Source organism: Haliotis rubra, unplaced genomic scaffold (genome assembly GCF_003918875.1).
Source record: "Haliotis rubra isolate DU_JTF1 unplaced genomic scaffold, ASM391887v1 Scf150, whole genome shotgun sequence".
NCBI classification, from domain to species: domain Eukaryota; kingdom Metazoa; phylum Mollusca; class Gastropoda; order Lepetellida; family Haliotidae; genus Haliotis; species Haliotis rubra.
The window spans coordinates 1498073-1513856 of NW_025765448.1; the positions used below are offsets into that span (position 1 = coordinate 1498073).

General features: G+C 41.3%; 1 protein-coding gene across 1 annotated transcript in view; it reads right to left on the reverse strand.

Annotated features, from left to right (window-relative positions):
- The window catches only part of LOC124270268 (choline transporter-like protein 2), a 60194-nt gene that overhangs the window by 10905 nt on the left and 33505 nt on the right, over positions 1-15784 (reverse strand). Inside the window, exons 6-14 of the mRNA XM_046705303.1 lie at positions 14931-15062; positions 13365-13428; positions 12564-12699; positions 10889-10972; positions 5921-6033; positions 4169-4300; positions 2717-2909; positions 1480-1606; positions 219-271 (exon numbers count right to left, since the gene is read on the reverse strand). Coding sequence (XP_046561259.1) covers positions 219-271; positions 1480-1606; positions 2717-2909; positions 4169-4300; positions 5921-6033; positions 10889-10972; positions 12564-12699; positions 13365-13428; positions 14931-15062 — 1034 coding nt within the window. The remainder of the gene's footprint in view (positions 1-218; positions 272-1479; positions 1607-2716; positions 2910-4168; positions 4301-5920; positions 6034-10888; positions 10973-12563; positions 12700-13364; positions 13429-14930; positions 15063-15784) is intronic.

The following is a 15784-nucleotide window of genomic DNA, read 5'->3' on the forward strand; positions in this document are numbered from 1 at the left end:
AAGTTTGAGTCCCGGCCGCCACAATATCACAGCGGGGGACACCAGAAATGGGAAATGGGCGTCACACACTGTACCCACCTGGGGAACCAAACCCGTGTTTGTTTGGCGTGGCAGGCGAACGCCCTAATTTAACGTGGAACTCCCTGAGGAACAAGATAGTAATCTGCTATGTCTAAAAAATCTACTGACACCTGAGTTGTGAACTAAACAGTACATACCTGTTCCCTCCGTACTTGACGAACTCGCACACCTTTGCTGCTGTGTCTTGAGTCTGTAAACAGACATGTTATCAGTAAACTTATATAGAGTTGAATCCACCACTAATATGCTCAAAGTGCTACACTCGTCAATGGAGCACGGTGCTCTCAAGTGCCATTATCAGCTCACTGGGGAATGATCAACCTGAACTGCCTTTAAGGTGCAGTTTACAGTCACATTAGAATCTCATCCTACCGGGTACCCATCAGCAGACAAAGCCACTTGCCAAAGGAGGCACCACATCACATTTGTTTCAATAAGAGGAAGAAACTGTTAGTGGTCAAGAATAGTCACTCATCCACCTGATTTCAACATCAACGGTGCTAAAACTGCCTGATTTCTGTATGTCCATTCCCAGAGAATGACCCTGCCACTCCATCTATTCACCTATTACAAACAGCGATAGAGTGCAGGGAACTAACAGGACTGGGGAACACTTTTAATCCATTGTTCTAACAGTATCTGCAAACCGCACATACTGAGTAATGTTTACATGAAATGAAATATATTAACACATGTAACACTGCCACTATCATAACACAATATTGAAATCTATTATTCCTCATTTAAAATTAGTTTCAGATACAATTTATTCCAGCCATTTGTCAAACTTCTTTGTATTATTGTCTATTTTAACTGAGTGACTGGTAGATTGGGAGGAAACGTGGGCAGCTAATGCTATTTCTTGTTTAGGTTTATCTCATACTTCACATTTATAGTTTGTCATCTCCTGTTCCTTCCCATGAACTTGCTGATGGGAAACGATGCAGTTTCTGATGGCATAATACACAAATAATCTCACACAATTTTCAAAAAAGGGTTGCTGTTTCTTTATTATCTGTAGAATTTTGGTAGTGTTTTCTTAATTTGTTTGTTTTGTGCTGCACACAGCTATATTCCAGCTATGACCACCCGTTCTAGCTAGTTGCCTCTTATGACAAGTATGGGTTACAGGCCCTGATCCACAAAACGTTCGTAGCGCTACGACATTCGTAAGTCTATGATAAACTATAGAGTTACGACAGGTCGTAACGTTACGAACGCTTTGTGGATCAAGACCCTAAAGACTAATTCTAACGATAGATAACGGGCCCAATTTTGGCAGCGAAGGCAAATGATTAGGACATCCATTTAACCAAACAATATTTGATATAATGCAAGTGTCCACACAAGCGAGGTTCTATGCAGATTTGGGCAGAATGGCAGACTACAATGTCTTACCCCTGGAGAACATGGTATTCTCTCCACGACTGACTGGACGACTTCATTGGATTTGACGGCAGTGTTGATTGTTTCATTGGTCGTCGTGTTGGTGTAGTACTCTGCCTCTCCTGTTGAAGCTAGGTAACTTGTGATGGTCAAGGTCAACATGGAGGAAGCACTGGTTGAGCGAGTAGAAGGTGAGGTGAGGTGAAATGGGGTTTAACGTCGACGTGCATGCGTGTGAGTGTGTGGCTGCTTGTACTAGCCCAGACTGAAGCTGGTTTTATAGTGCTAGCTCACTGAGATACCATACCCCAGTTAAGCATGAATAACCCTCTCACACACATTATACTGACTCCGAGCCGACCAGTTCTTGTTTTACCCATTAATGCCAAGCGCCAGGCAGGGAACAACAAGTACCATATTTTAACGACTTTTGGTATGACGCGGCCAGGGATCGATCCTGCGACCTTCCACGCGAGTAGAAGGTAAGCCAATGATCGAGTGGCTGGATGAGCAAGAAGTTGTGTGAACAGCTGAGTAAGTTGTGGAGAGAGTGGTTAGGTTATATGTGCTGGAAGTTGTTGAGTGACAAGAATGAGTGATTGAATGGGTGGTTGGTGGATTGTTGAGAGAGGAGTTTAACAAGGTGGATAGTTCTATGGATATCAAGCAAATGTTAGCATCTACACCAAAATGTTGCATATATCGTAGCAAGATTGAAGTTTATATCCATAGAACTATCCCCCTTGTTCATCACACCAATGTTTAAATTCCGATCAAAGAGAGAGTTGTATGTATGGTTGGTTGAGTAAATGGTTGAGTTGTGTGACGAGTTGAGTAGAGTGAGTGGCTGTGTGAGAAGTTGAGTGGTTGACTGAGGAATTCAAATCATGGGCTTTGTATGGAAGGAATGCCCAAAACAAAGCAGTTCTTTAACATTTACAACGTAAGCCCACAAGCATGGATATGCTGATGAAAAAGCTTTGAATATAAAATCAGCTATATTTCTGGAACACCAAAGGGATTCAAATCATCACAGCAAATTCAACATCAGGCAAAAGTTCCTAAAGGTAGGGCCCTGTTACACAAACAATCTTAGATCTACGAGAATCATAAGCTGATATTAAAGCATAACCTTTGTGGTCAACTAAGCTCTAAAATGCAACTAGGCCCTTATGAATACAATTCTAGCAGGAGACACACACATCCATCAAAAGATGGTCGTTACACATGAGGCCAAGGTGAAGGATACATGGCGGTGGATCCCCAGTAGATGACCACCAGCACTTGCAGGACGAATGGAACAATCGGCCATAACAGCGTGTAGGACATGGAGCCAATAGCTCTGCTGCCCTCCTTGATGAGTTGAATGGCGATACAGATACGGGGGATGAGGAAGAGCAGGACGATCACGAAGATGATCAGGAGGGTTGCCGACGTGCAGCCTGCGAACACAACACAATCACTCCACCGGTAAATATGACTGATGCACTTAGCCACTTCAGCAATTAGTGCAAAGTGAGAATCTAGTAAATCAGGTAAATTTAGCAAATCATACCCCACATGATAACACTAAAATGTGCTAACATGATATTAAAAGCAACACTGGAACAAGTCAAGTCCAAATTTTGGGCACAGTTCTTGCAAGAAATGACCCCTTTTCTAATCCCTATTCACAATTAATTCTCCATGTAATCACGCTAAAATGACACAAAAATGACTGAAACAGTTTTAAATCTCGTTTCACATTTACAATTCACAACAAGGCCAGACCAATTTTATTTCTTGTTTTACTGATCCGCCGGTCGCCTTTTTTCATGAATAAGAAAAAATAAATAAATTAATTTTCCCTGCTCAAAAAATAAATCCTAATGTTTTTATTGGCCAAAAATGTAAACTTACAAGAAAAAGTTTTTTTGATTGTTTTTGGCCCCATATACACATTATAAATTGCCAGAAGTAAAATTCTTTTAATATATAGAAGAAATATTACTTTGACACGTGATTTTATTTTTATTCTTTTTCCCTCCTGCCTTTAGGTTTTCTGAGGACAAAAGTCCGTAAAACAAGAAATAAAATTGGTCCGGCCTATACGAAACATATGAAAATACATGTATAGACATATATGTCACTAATCATGTTAAAAATGTATGTGGAATGACATACTGTTTGATGATCAGCAGTGTATCGTCATGTCGCCCCACTTATGTGTGATATTGTCACACAGACTAGGGATGGTTATCAGTTTTTGGCTTATTTCATACACTGTTATCAGTATAGATCATGGAGATCGCTAATCGTTAACTGAGTCTCATTCGATTATTGGTATATATCGGAGATGTAACTTTGAGCAAAAAAGCCAAAAATATCGAAAAGAAATGAATATATTTGACATCACTGGTGAGTTGTGACATGTATTTCCATGGATTATTAACAAAACGGCATCCTGAACATATGTTAGGAGCAGACCATAAATTAAGTCCTAAATTTGTATATTGTGTGAGAAAAATTCTATCACAAAAATTAATGTACAATATTATCGTTAACACAATTTCCATATTGATAATCATGAATATTTTTTCCTATTGATGATATTTCCGATTATTGATCATTTTATCCAGCTCTAATACAGACACCCCACCTAAAATATGGTATCACATAATGATAATTCCATCCCATATCTCATGGTGGCAGGGCAACTCACCAAAGGCCAGCCACGTCTCTTTGAGGGACAGGTAGTATCGGAAGTTGAAAGTGAAGGATAGGGGCAGGCCAAACTCTTTCTCCGTGTTCATGTCCTTCAACTTGTAGTACTGGTTGTAGCAGTAGTAAGTCCCTGAAACACAAGTCAATCATACACATGATGTCAAGTCCTGTGAAGATGTGGGTTAGAACAGGTCTTCAGCAACCCATTCAGCTTGTCACTTATATCTACAGACCGCCATCACTTAGCTGGAATATTGCCGTATGCAGCAATAAAATCAATCAAACCGACGAACGAACAACATGTCAACATGGTTGATAACAGAATCTCTATTTGAATAGACATACAGACTCATAAATGTCTCAGTTGTCTTATACCAATGAAGATCCAGGTTAGAACTGGTCTTCAGTAACCCATGCTTGTCGTGCGAGGTGACTAACAGGATCTGTGGTCAGGCTTGCTGACTTGCTTGACGTCATCGTATCCCAACTGCGCAGATTGATGCCCATGCAGTTCATCACTGGATTGCCTGGCCCAGACTTAATTATTTACAAACAGTCGTCATATAGCTGGAATATTGCTGAGAGCAGCATTAAAATGAATAAAACCAACAAACAACATAGCAATATAGTCGATAACACTATCTCCCTTTGAGTAGACATACAGACTTATAGCTGTCTCAGTTGTCTAGGTTCCACTACACTAAATCAGAATGCTCCCTGAGCGAGCACCGTTTGAAGAGATAGAGACATGTGACAGCTATGATTGGATGAAATAGTGTCAGATTTTTATGTTTTTTAAAAGCTCATCCATCCAGTAATTAAAACTGACCACAATTTTAAGTATTTAGTGCTGTCATTTTTAGCACCATGATTTATGCTTATTGTGTGTACAGATATTTTAAAGATGGTGAACTCGGGTTGATGTGTTCAGCTTCCTGTGCTGGGAAAATTAGCCAGATAAGTTAGCCGGAATTTGTGTTTTTATTGTGGTTTAAGGGCCGGAATGTACCCATGTGTATGTACATGGAATGGCTGTTGACAGCCTGGATGATTTTAAAAACAATATAACATTACTATAGAAGTCTATGGGAAAACATTTGGTGACCTCTAAGGAACTACAAATTGCTGTGCAGTTACTTCCCTTTGGTGCAGGGTTGCATCCCTTTCATTTCTGTTAGCACCACACCAATGCTTGTGGGTTTCATCAAGTGGCAAACATCTAAGACCTGAATTTGGGGCTTTCGTGATATACCGGGGTAACGTAAATTCTCTTCAAACCTGTGTAAAAACCCAACTGACTCACTTATTCACTTGGCAGGTCTAAAGTGAAAGTTGGAGAAGTCTTGACCCATCGTCATAGAGAACATGTGTCAAACTATAATACAAATTGGGAGAGACGAACTAGTGTTGGCAGAAGACCTTGAGTGAGTGAGTGAGTGAGTGAGTGAGTGAGTGAGTGAGTGAGTGTGAGTGAGTGAGTGAGTGAGTGAGTGAGTGAGTGAGTGAGTGAGTGAGTGAGTGAGTGAGTGAGTGAGTGAGTGAGTGAGTGAGTGTGAGTGAGGAGTGAGTGAGTGAGTGAGTGAGTGAGTGAGTTTTACCAGCAATATTCCAGCAATATCACGGCGAGTGACACCAGAAATGGTCCTCACACACTGTACTCATGTGTTCAACCCGGGTCTTTGGCATGACCAGCAAAATCTTTCACCACTAGGCTACCCCATCGTCCCAGATGGAAGGATGTGCTGCTTACCAAAGCTGAAGAGTCCGACAAAGAGAACAAGGGTGAACCAGACCATGACTCCCACCAGCCACCTCATCAGGATGATCCACACCAGGGATATCAACATGGCAACACACAGGCCCCTGTAACAAGGGTATCAACATGGCAATTAGCAGGAACATACATAGACTAACGCTCAGTCCCTGAATATATATAATTTTGATAGTAACATATAAACCCATTCAAATTGAAAAGAAGCCTCAGGGAGACCAGAGATTCAGAACCTAAGGGAATCTAGACTTGCTTCATGTAGGGCTTTAGCAGAGGGAAAATAATGTGGTTCAGGGACTGTGAGACAGACTACATTGAAGGGAGGGCTAGGCAGAGGGAAAATAATGTGGTTCAGGGACTGTGAGACAGACTACATCGCAGGGAGGGCTAGGCAGAGGGACTACATCGCAGGGAGGGCTAGGCAGAGGGAAAATAATGTGGTTCAGGGACTGTGAGACAGACCAGAACAGACACTGCAACAGACAGTGATCAACATCATGTGGTCTTGGGTGTCATGCTCACAGATGCATGTTGGCATGATACAGTTCTATTCACTGACCTCATAGTAGTGCAGTGGCTTAGGTCCGATTTTGAGGTTGATCGTTACATGCCGGACTAAAGCATGAAACTTTGCATAGTGCTGGGGAATATCATTGTAAAACATATTTTTGGGGGGTGCCCGATTTTTGGGGCACATTTTCCGAAAAATTCAAGATGGCGTCCAAGATGGCCGCCAAAAATCAAGGATTTCCAATGTTAACACTATATAACTTTCCCCCGCTGGTTTTATAGCAGAAAACCTTGCACGGTGCTTGGGAACATAATGATGAAACATATTTTTTGGATGTGCCCGGTTTTATGGGCCCATTTTCCAAAAAATCCAAGATGGCGTCCAAGATGGCCCCCTAAAAGCAAGGATTTCCAATTCTAGCACTATTGTGACTTTACCCACTGGATTAAAGCAGAAAACCTTACGCAGTGCTAGGAAACATCGTGATGAAGCATATTTTTTGGGTGTGCTCGAATGTTTGGGCCTATTTTCCCCAAATCCAAGATGGCCGCCAAAAATCAAAGAGTGCTGAAGTCCACCCAGAATGGTCGCCGACTATAAAAAATATTCATTTGTTGCAGTATGTGAGATATATTCGCCGTTCAAAGGGCTATTTTTAATACTTTCAAGAAATATAACAAACAGGATTTATCTTTAGTAGTAAAAGATATTATTCATCATCCAATTAATGAAAAAGTTATTGTTTTGATCAGTCACGTGACATCAATTTGTCAAACATCGATCTCTGTGATTCTGAAGTCTCCTTTAACAGTTCCTATTGTAGCCAAATTTTGAACAACTTCGTGAAGCTTCTGGCAGTGTCATCCACACCGGCAGCCATGGGTTGTTGTCCTTTGTCCAACCAAATAAATCTGGCTGTGATGCTTTCTTTCTGAGAAGTAAACAAGTAAGCCATATGCTGGCCTGGTACAAGCTCCTTTGTGTGTGCTGTAGCAGAGCATCCTGAGTTGGAGGAAGGTTCTGCATCAAACTTGATCTTGCGGCTTTGGCAGAACATCTCTTGTCGCAGTTCGTTGGCTATGTTCACTGATGTAGTTTTGTCAGACAAGATGCATGTGAATCGCTCAACTTATGAAAACACTTCTGAGTCTTTGTCCACAGGTTGGAATGGATGCTGTGCAGGAAAAGGAAATCTCTCAGTCACATCCTCATAGGATATCCATGTCTTCAAAGCAGTTGCCTTTTTCCACTAAACTGTGATGTTGTGTCAGAACCAGTGAATGCGTGGAAAAAGGGAAGCGCCACTCATCTTCGACAGCCAAGATCTTGGAATATTCTGTTTATGTGATAACATCTGACGTTTTTCCCGTTTTCTAATGACCCCCACAGCTGAACAGCAGACTTTAGTTCAACCAGTTTGGACAACAACATTTGTGTCGACAGTGCTAAACCATGATGTTTGTAGCACCTTTTTGCAAAGCATCTTTGACATGAAGGCAGATTCTGATATCCGCTTCTTCCTGATCAGTGCACTGCATATCCTCTTCACTTCCTACTGTAACCACTGACTCCACAGCTGTTATGAACACAACCTTTCATGGTTTGTAAGAGCTGCTAGCCACATCATCTGTTATGAATGCAAATAGTTCTTCTTTGTCCTTTGACTCTCTTAGAAAGGCAGCAAAGATCGCTGGTAGTCTAGTATGACGGGAAGCTTTTCTTCTACTGCCTTTCTTCGCTTTTCTCGTGTTGTCTCGAGCAAAGTCATACCCAGGTGATGCAAGACAATCTAAGAGCTCTGATTTGCAGTTTGGTAAATGAAGTTTTCCATGAATTGATATGGATGGTGGCCACGGGTGGTTTTCATGAGAAAAGAATTGGTTTTTATTAGGTTGACGTACCTGACAATCAATGAGCATCTGACTGAAGAGACTATAGCCATTTTTCAGGTCATTCGTTTGCTGTTTGATTTCGACTGAGGGTTTGTTTGTGGTGGCTTTAAAAAAGGTGATTTTTCTTAATGGGATCTGTCCTTTACAAACTTCTCATATTTGTCTTTTCCTGTCTTCTCCATTGATTTCATAGATGCTACGACAGCTTCACCAACACATTGATGATCATCAAGGGTCATCGGTTCAGGAGACTCTGCCAGGAAGGGATTCCCATCGAAGCAAGTTGTTGACTTGAGTCTTAAATGTCTGCTGTGTAGCAAAATCTTGTTCATTGCTTCAAGTATCCACCTTGTCATCTTGCTTCTCAAACTCTTGCAGAATTTTTGCTTGTTCTGGTCCAAATATCATCCATCTAGTGAAGGCAACATCCTCTATTAATGCAACTGCACCACCTGAGTGTTTTACAACTTTGCTGTTTTGCTCATGAGTTTGATCCAAAAGCATGGCAGCAAATGTGTTTGATAGTGCATAGTTGGTGTGATCAAGAGCAAAGAACCAAGGGACAAGCTGTTCCATTACCTGGATGTACAGAGACATGTTTCTTTCGCGATGGGACCTCACACAGATTGGTATCATTGTCTCCAGATGAAGAATCAAACCCCAGTATTTGAATGTTGGAATGTTTTCTGACATCCAATTTTTCCAGCCAGTCTTCAAATGATTGTTGAACATGCGATTCCAGTGAGAACATGTAAGCATCGCTTTGAAGACATGCTATTTGATACGGCAGCTATTTGATTAGCATGTCTTTGTAACATGAGACGCTGAAATGAAAGATTCAGTTCCACTTGGTCAATACCCGCTTCTGTTGGTGCTGAAGTCCATCCAGAATCTTCCAACAAGTCTCCAACCATTTTCCATAAGGCTATTTCAATGTGAAGACCTCCAAGCTTGATAGTGTACACATCTTCACCAAACACATTAGGCCATATCCATCGAACATATTTTGCTAGCGCAAAATGTGGTTGGGCTATATCCATGACTGGGAGTTGTCCTGGATTGCAATGTTCTGTGACTGTCTTGATAATAGACATGCCATGCCTAACCAGGGCAAGACTTGCGGCTTTGTCCTTAAAGAAGAGGAAGAAGAAAAACTTATTCCTGCTGCAACCTGTTCCTGGGATTGACGAGAAGCATGAAATGCACCAGGCAACTCATCCTTTCCAAATGTTCTTCAGCGAGAAGGCCAATGTAGTGCTTGATCCAAGATTCTTCTTAGCTTTGGTGATCTTGGTTTCGACTTGATTATGAGTTATAGGCACATTAACTCTCTCCACATTGCAGGCTACTGCAGGAACTATACAACGTCCTGGAAGTGTGGGTTTGGAAGAGCTTGAAATAATGTCTATTGAAATAGGTTTTTCGCTGGTACCATTATCAACAACATTATCAAATGTGGCTGCAAGTCTCAAAATCTATGCTCAAAGAAGTGCATTTGTAAATCTTCTCCACTTCTGTGCACATCGCTCTGTAACTTCAATGGGAAATGTTAAAGGAGACTTCAGAATCACAGAGATCGATGTTTGACAAATTGATGTCAAGTGACTGATCAAAACAGTAACTTTTTCATTAATTGGATGATGAATAATATGTTTTACTACTACACATAAATCCTGTTTGTTATATTTCTTGAAAGTATTAGAAATAGCCCTTTGAACGGCGAATATATCTCACATACTGCAACAAATGAATATTTTTTTATAGTCGGCGACCATTCTGGGTGGACTTCAGCACTCTTTGATTTTTGGCGGCCATCCTGGATTTGGGGAAAATAGGCCCAAACATTCGAGCACACCCAAAAAATATGCTTTATCACGATGTTCCCTAGCACTGCGCAAGGTTTTCTGCTTTAATACAGCGGGTAAAGTCACAATAGTGCTAGAATTGGAAATCCTTGCTTTTAGGGGGCCATCTTGGACGCCATCTTGGATTTTTTGGAAAATGGGCCCATAAAACCGGGCACACCCAAAAATATGTTTCATCATTATGTTCCCAAGCATTGTGCAAGGGTTTCTGCTATAATCCAGCGGGGGGAAAGTCATATAGTGTTAACATTGGAAATCCTTGATTTTTGACGGCCATCTTGGACGCCATCTTGAATTTTTCGGAAAATGTGCCCCCAAAATCGGGCACCCCCCCAAAATATGTTTTATCATGATATTCCCCAGCACTATGCAAAGTTTCATGCTTTAGTCCGCCAAGTATCTATTTTCACCCTAAGCCACTGCAGGTCCTCTGGGCAAAGGTTATTGGTATCATTCAAAAATAATTTCAATACTGTATTCTATGTACTTTTCTCTTCATATTACGAATATGTACCATGAAGAGTGCCCCTTTCCCCTCCAAAATCATAAAAGTTCTTGTTACAGGTATACATACGATAATTTTTGTCTTGAGCAAATTGGTGTTTACAACTCATAGCGATACTAGTTTATTGAGTGTGTTTCAGAGTTTCAGAACAGTTCTGATCAGATCAGTACTTACAACAAGATGAAATACCACGAAGACGACACATCCCTGAATATGAGCTCTCCATATTCCTTAAACTTGTAGAATTCTGCCAGAAACCTGAAAACAAACACAAAGTACACCATAATAGAACATGATGCAAACATCATCACTATCATCTAACACTCATCATCACCACCACCACTACCATCACTACCATCACCACCATCATCATCATCACCACCACTACCATCACCACCAACATCATCATCACCACCAACATCATCACCACCACCACCACCATCATCATCATCATCACCACCACCACCATCACCACCAACATCATCATCACCACCACCACCATCACCACCACCACCAACATCATCACCACCACCAACATCATCACCACCACTACCATCACCAGAATCATCATCATCACCATCACCATCATCATCATCACCATCACTACCATCACGACCAACATCATCATCACCACCAACATCATCATCATCATCACCACCACCACCATCATCATCACCACCACTACCAACATCATCATCATCACCACCACTACCATCACCACCAACATCATCATCATCACCACCACTACCATCACCACCACCACTACCATCACCACCACCACTACCATCACCACCAACATCATCATCACCACCACCATCATCATCATCATCACCACTACCATCATCATCATCACCACCACCATCATCATCACCACCACTACCATCATCACCACCACCGTCATCACCACCACCAACATCATCATCACCACCACCATCATCACCACTACCATCATCATCATCACCACCAACATCATCACCACCAACATCATCATCACCACCAACATCATCACCACCAACATCATCATCTACACCAACATCATCATCACCACCATCATCATCATCATCACCACCACCACACCAACATCATCATCTCCATCATCATCATCACCACCATCATCTCCACCATCACCATTACCATCATCACCATCATCATCACCACCATCATGATCATCATCACCACCATCATGATCATCATCATCACCACCATCACAATCATCATCACCACCACCATGATCATCATGATCATCAACATCATCATCATCACCACCACCACACCAACATCATCATCATCCATCATCATCATCATCACCACCATCATCTCCACCATCACCACTACCACCACCATCATCATCATCACCACCACCATGATCATGATCATCATCACCACTACCACCACCATCATCATCATCACCACCACCATGATCATCATCATCACCACCATCATATCCACCATCACCATCACCACCACCATCATCATCACCACCACCATGATCATCATCATCATCACCACCATCACCATCACCACCACCACCACCATCATCATCATCATCACCACCATCATCATCATCACCACCATCATCTCCACCATCACCACTACCACCACCATCATCATCATCACCACCACCATGATCATGATCATCATCACCACTACCACCACCATCATCATCATCACCACCACCATGATCATCATCATCACCACCATCATATCCACCATCCATCATATCCACCATCACCATCACCACGCACCATCATCATCACCACCACCATGATCATCATCATCATCACCACCATCACCATCACCACTACCACCACCATCATCATCATCACCACCACCATCACCATCATCTTACCTAGTCCCATTTCCAAGCATATTTCCTGTGACACTCTCATTCAGTGCGTTGACTACAGGGGTACCATCACTTGTGTTCAAGTTAGAACCCATGTCAAGAATGTCACTGAAAATACTCGGAACACAACGTCCAAGAACTGAAAGAAAACCAGGAAGCAAAATATAATACCTACGACCAGTTCAGTTCTTACTGATTCTTTTCACGACTCTGCTTATCAGAATATCAGTCTGTATACTGGTATAGTGACCTCAAAATAATAACATTTTGTCTCAAGACAGTTTACATGTAAGGTTTGATCTTCACAGCCACCTTGGCTGACAGAGAATTAACATCAACACATTCATTATAAAAACTACAGGTAGTTTAATATTTTTTCAAGCATTCTGTACATGCATAGTATTACACTTTCCTAATAAAGTACAATTGCTTGTACTTCTGAATCCAGTACATCTAGTACACATACTTTGTGTACCCCTCTGACAAGTGAAAGTTGCCACAGCTCCTATGGCCTAAATACATGGCCTAATGCCTTTTCGTAAGTGGTCAAATGTAAAAGATGTTGAAAACAACATGTACTAGAATTTGTACTTCACTGAGAATGTTTTTTACGCGATCAAGCTTTTATTTATTGTCTAGCATTACATAACATTGTTTTGAATTTTATTTTTGGTGGTAACCACTCTTTTGCAGTTTTTGCAAAATTGCAGTTTTTTTCATCTCTCTCCATTTTTAATATTTGTTAGCCATTCTTACAGATGGCAAGTCAGTAAACCATATTTGAAAACGCAATTGCTGTTGTACCTGGCGATGATGGTACGTAGTAAGCGGCACAATCCTCTTTCTTCACCAGCTCCGTCACGTCACCCTGGAAACATCACATACATAGGGGAGATAACTCAGATTAATAGTGTGCACTTGTGTTGGTTTGTTGTTTAACGTTGCACTCAGCAAGATTCCAGATATATGACGGCAATCTGTAAATAATCAAATCTGGACCAGACAATCCAGTGATCAACACTGCAGTGTTCACGAATGGTGTTTCAAAGTAACAGGAAACTGGGTCCTGTAAGTTTCAAATGTCTGTCTGACCCATTGAAACTTCACAGGGCCCATAGAATAAAATTAACACACATTTCAGATTTAACATTTCTTATAATTGGCATTGAAATTATTAACAAACATAAGATTTAGAAACAGCAAACAAGTGTCACATGTCACATATAACACCTTCAGTCAAGTCAATGTGAAATATACAGTCAAACACTGGGGCCGGCGGGTTGCAGACTTCTATCAGACCTTTGGCGAATCTGCCAGATTTGTCAGAGGGTCAGATGCTATTCGTGAACACTGCAAAAGCATGAGCATCGATCTACACAACTGGGACATGATGACATGTGTCAACCAAGTCAGCGAGCCTGACCACCCGATCCTGCTAGTTTCCCTTTACGACAAGCATGGCTTACTGAAGGCCAATTCTAACCCGGATCTTAACTGGTCTGTGCACTTGAATATGAAAGGATACCATCTGTATCTTGAAATAATGTGTGCTGCAATGATATCTGCATGGATACCAACATATACCTTTAATCAGTTTTGGATAAATGGGTATGGAATTGAAGGATTATAAATTGTTTTTATTTTTGTGATGTCTATAACTGCTATTGTTAGTGAAGTGTGGCTTCAATGAGAGCTGTTGATATTTGATACTGATAAGTTGCAATCAACGTATTGGCAGTCAGCAATATATAATTGCCATATATCAACAGCGCGATCTACCCTAATGTCAACCTAATTAGCCAGAGGCTGATATGTATTTATTAGACTACGACTTTTGATGTCAACTGACGCCACAATTGTCACAGCATATGCGTTTTCTGAGCATGTGGTGAACACGATGTATGAGTACTGCACAACTTTTAACAGCGAGTGAGTTTAGTTTTACGCTGCACTCAATAATATTGCAGCTATATGGCAGCGGTCTAAATAATGGAGTCTGGATAAGACAATCCAGTGATCAACAGCATGAACATCAATCTACACAAATGGGATACGATGACATGTGTCAACCAAGTCAGCGAGATTGACCACCCGATCCCGTTAGCCGCCTCTTACGACAAGCATGGGTTACTGAAGATCAATTCTAACCCGGACCTTCATGGGTATAACTTTTATCATCATGTCAACTGTGTTGGAAGAAAATGGATGGATATAGATTATACGTGTAACAAATTTCAGATGCTTTTCAAAGTCATCAATTTACAGAAGTTGACCACCGGAACGAAACCAGTGAACATGGTTACGACAAACCAAGGATGATAAGCAAACCAAACCAGGATTCAAACCCAGTATCAGCCGAGTTCCACTCACCCCGTCGGAAGCGTTAACGTTGTATTTGCAGATCATCCTGGCCCTCTCCATCTTGTTGATGCCATGAACCTTTTCCTTGGCCAAGGTTTGTAAGAACACGTAGCTGGAATTGGGACACAGTTCCACACACACCTGCAAGCAGATTCCCACATTAACTGAGGCACGAATAGGGGAAGTCATAACATGTTTACCATCTCGGCCCCAGGCAGAATAGTAACACAATAGCCTTGCTTGTTGTACAAGTGTCAAATGAGAATCATGTGGTCACAATATGGTGTATATTGCAGTGTTACAGAAACAAGGGAATCTTCACATATAGGGAAACTTCTGAATGAGTGAGTGTAGTTTTAAGCTGCTTTTAGCAATTTTCCAGCATTATCACATCAGGGGACACCAGAAATTGGTTTCACACATTGTACCCATGTGGGGAATTGAACCCGGTTTACTACTTTGGTGAGTTTTACACGTTCAACGAACGTGTTAATTCTTCAGGAACAGTTTTGGTTGTCTTATGTTTTTCAGGGACTAAAACCAAGACTGTGGACTTCAAACGTGGTAAAAAGTCACAACATATTGCTTAAGATTTAATTTTTTCCACAGCCAATATCTTACTCTTGTTAAGTTTGCCGAAACTGTTTATGTTGCTGAACTGTTTAATTGCTCTTCCAAGCCATCAGGTAAAAACAGGGCATCAATACGGCAGTAAGCCTTATCACTCTTTGATGGCCTGAAGACTTCTTACACAGAGTTAGTAACTCAGTCAGTCTAACTCATGGGTCCTCAATGTGGAGGGGGACAGATTATAGAGAATAAAACTGAGAAGCTTTTCACATTGGATGGATCATTTCAAGTGA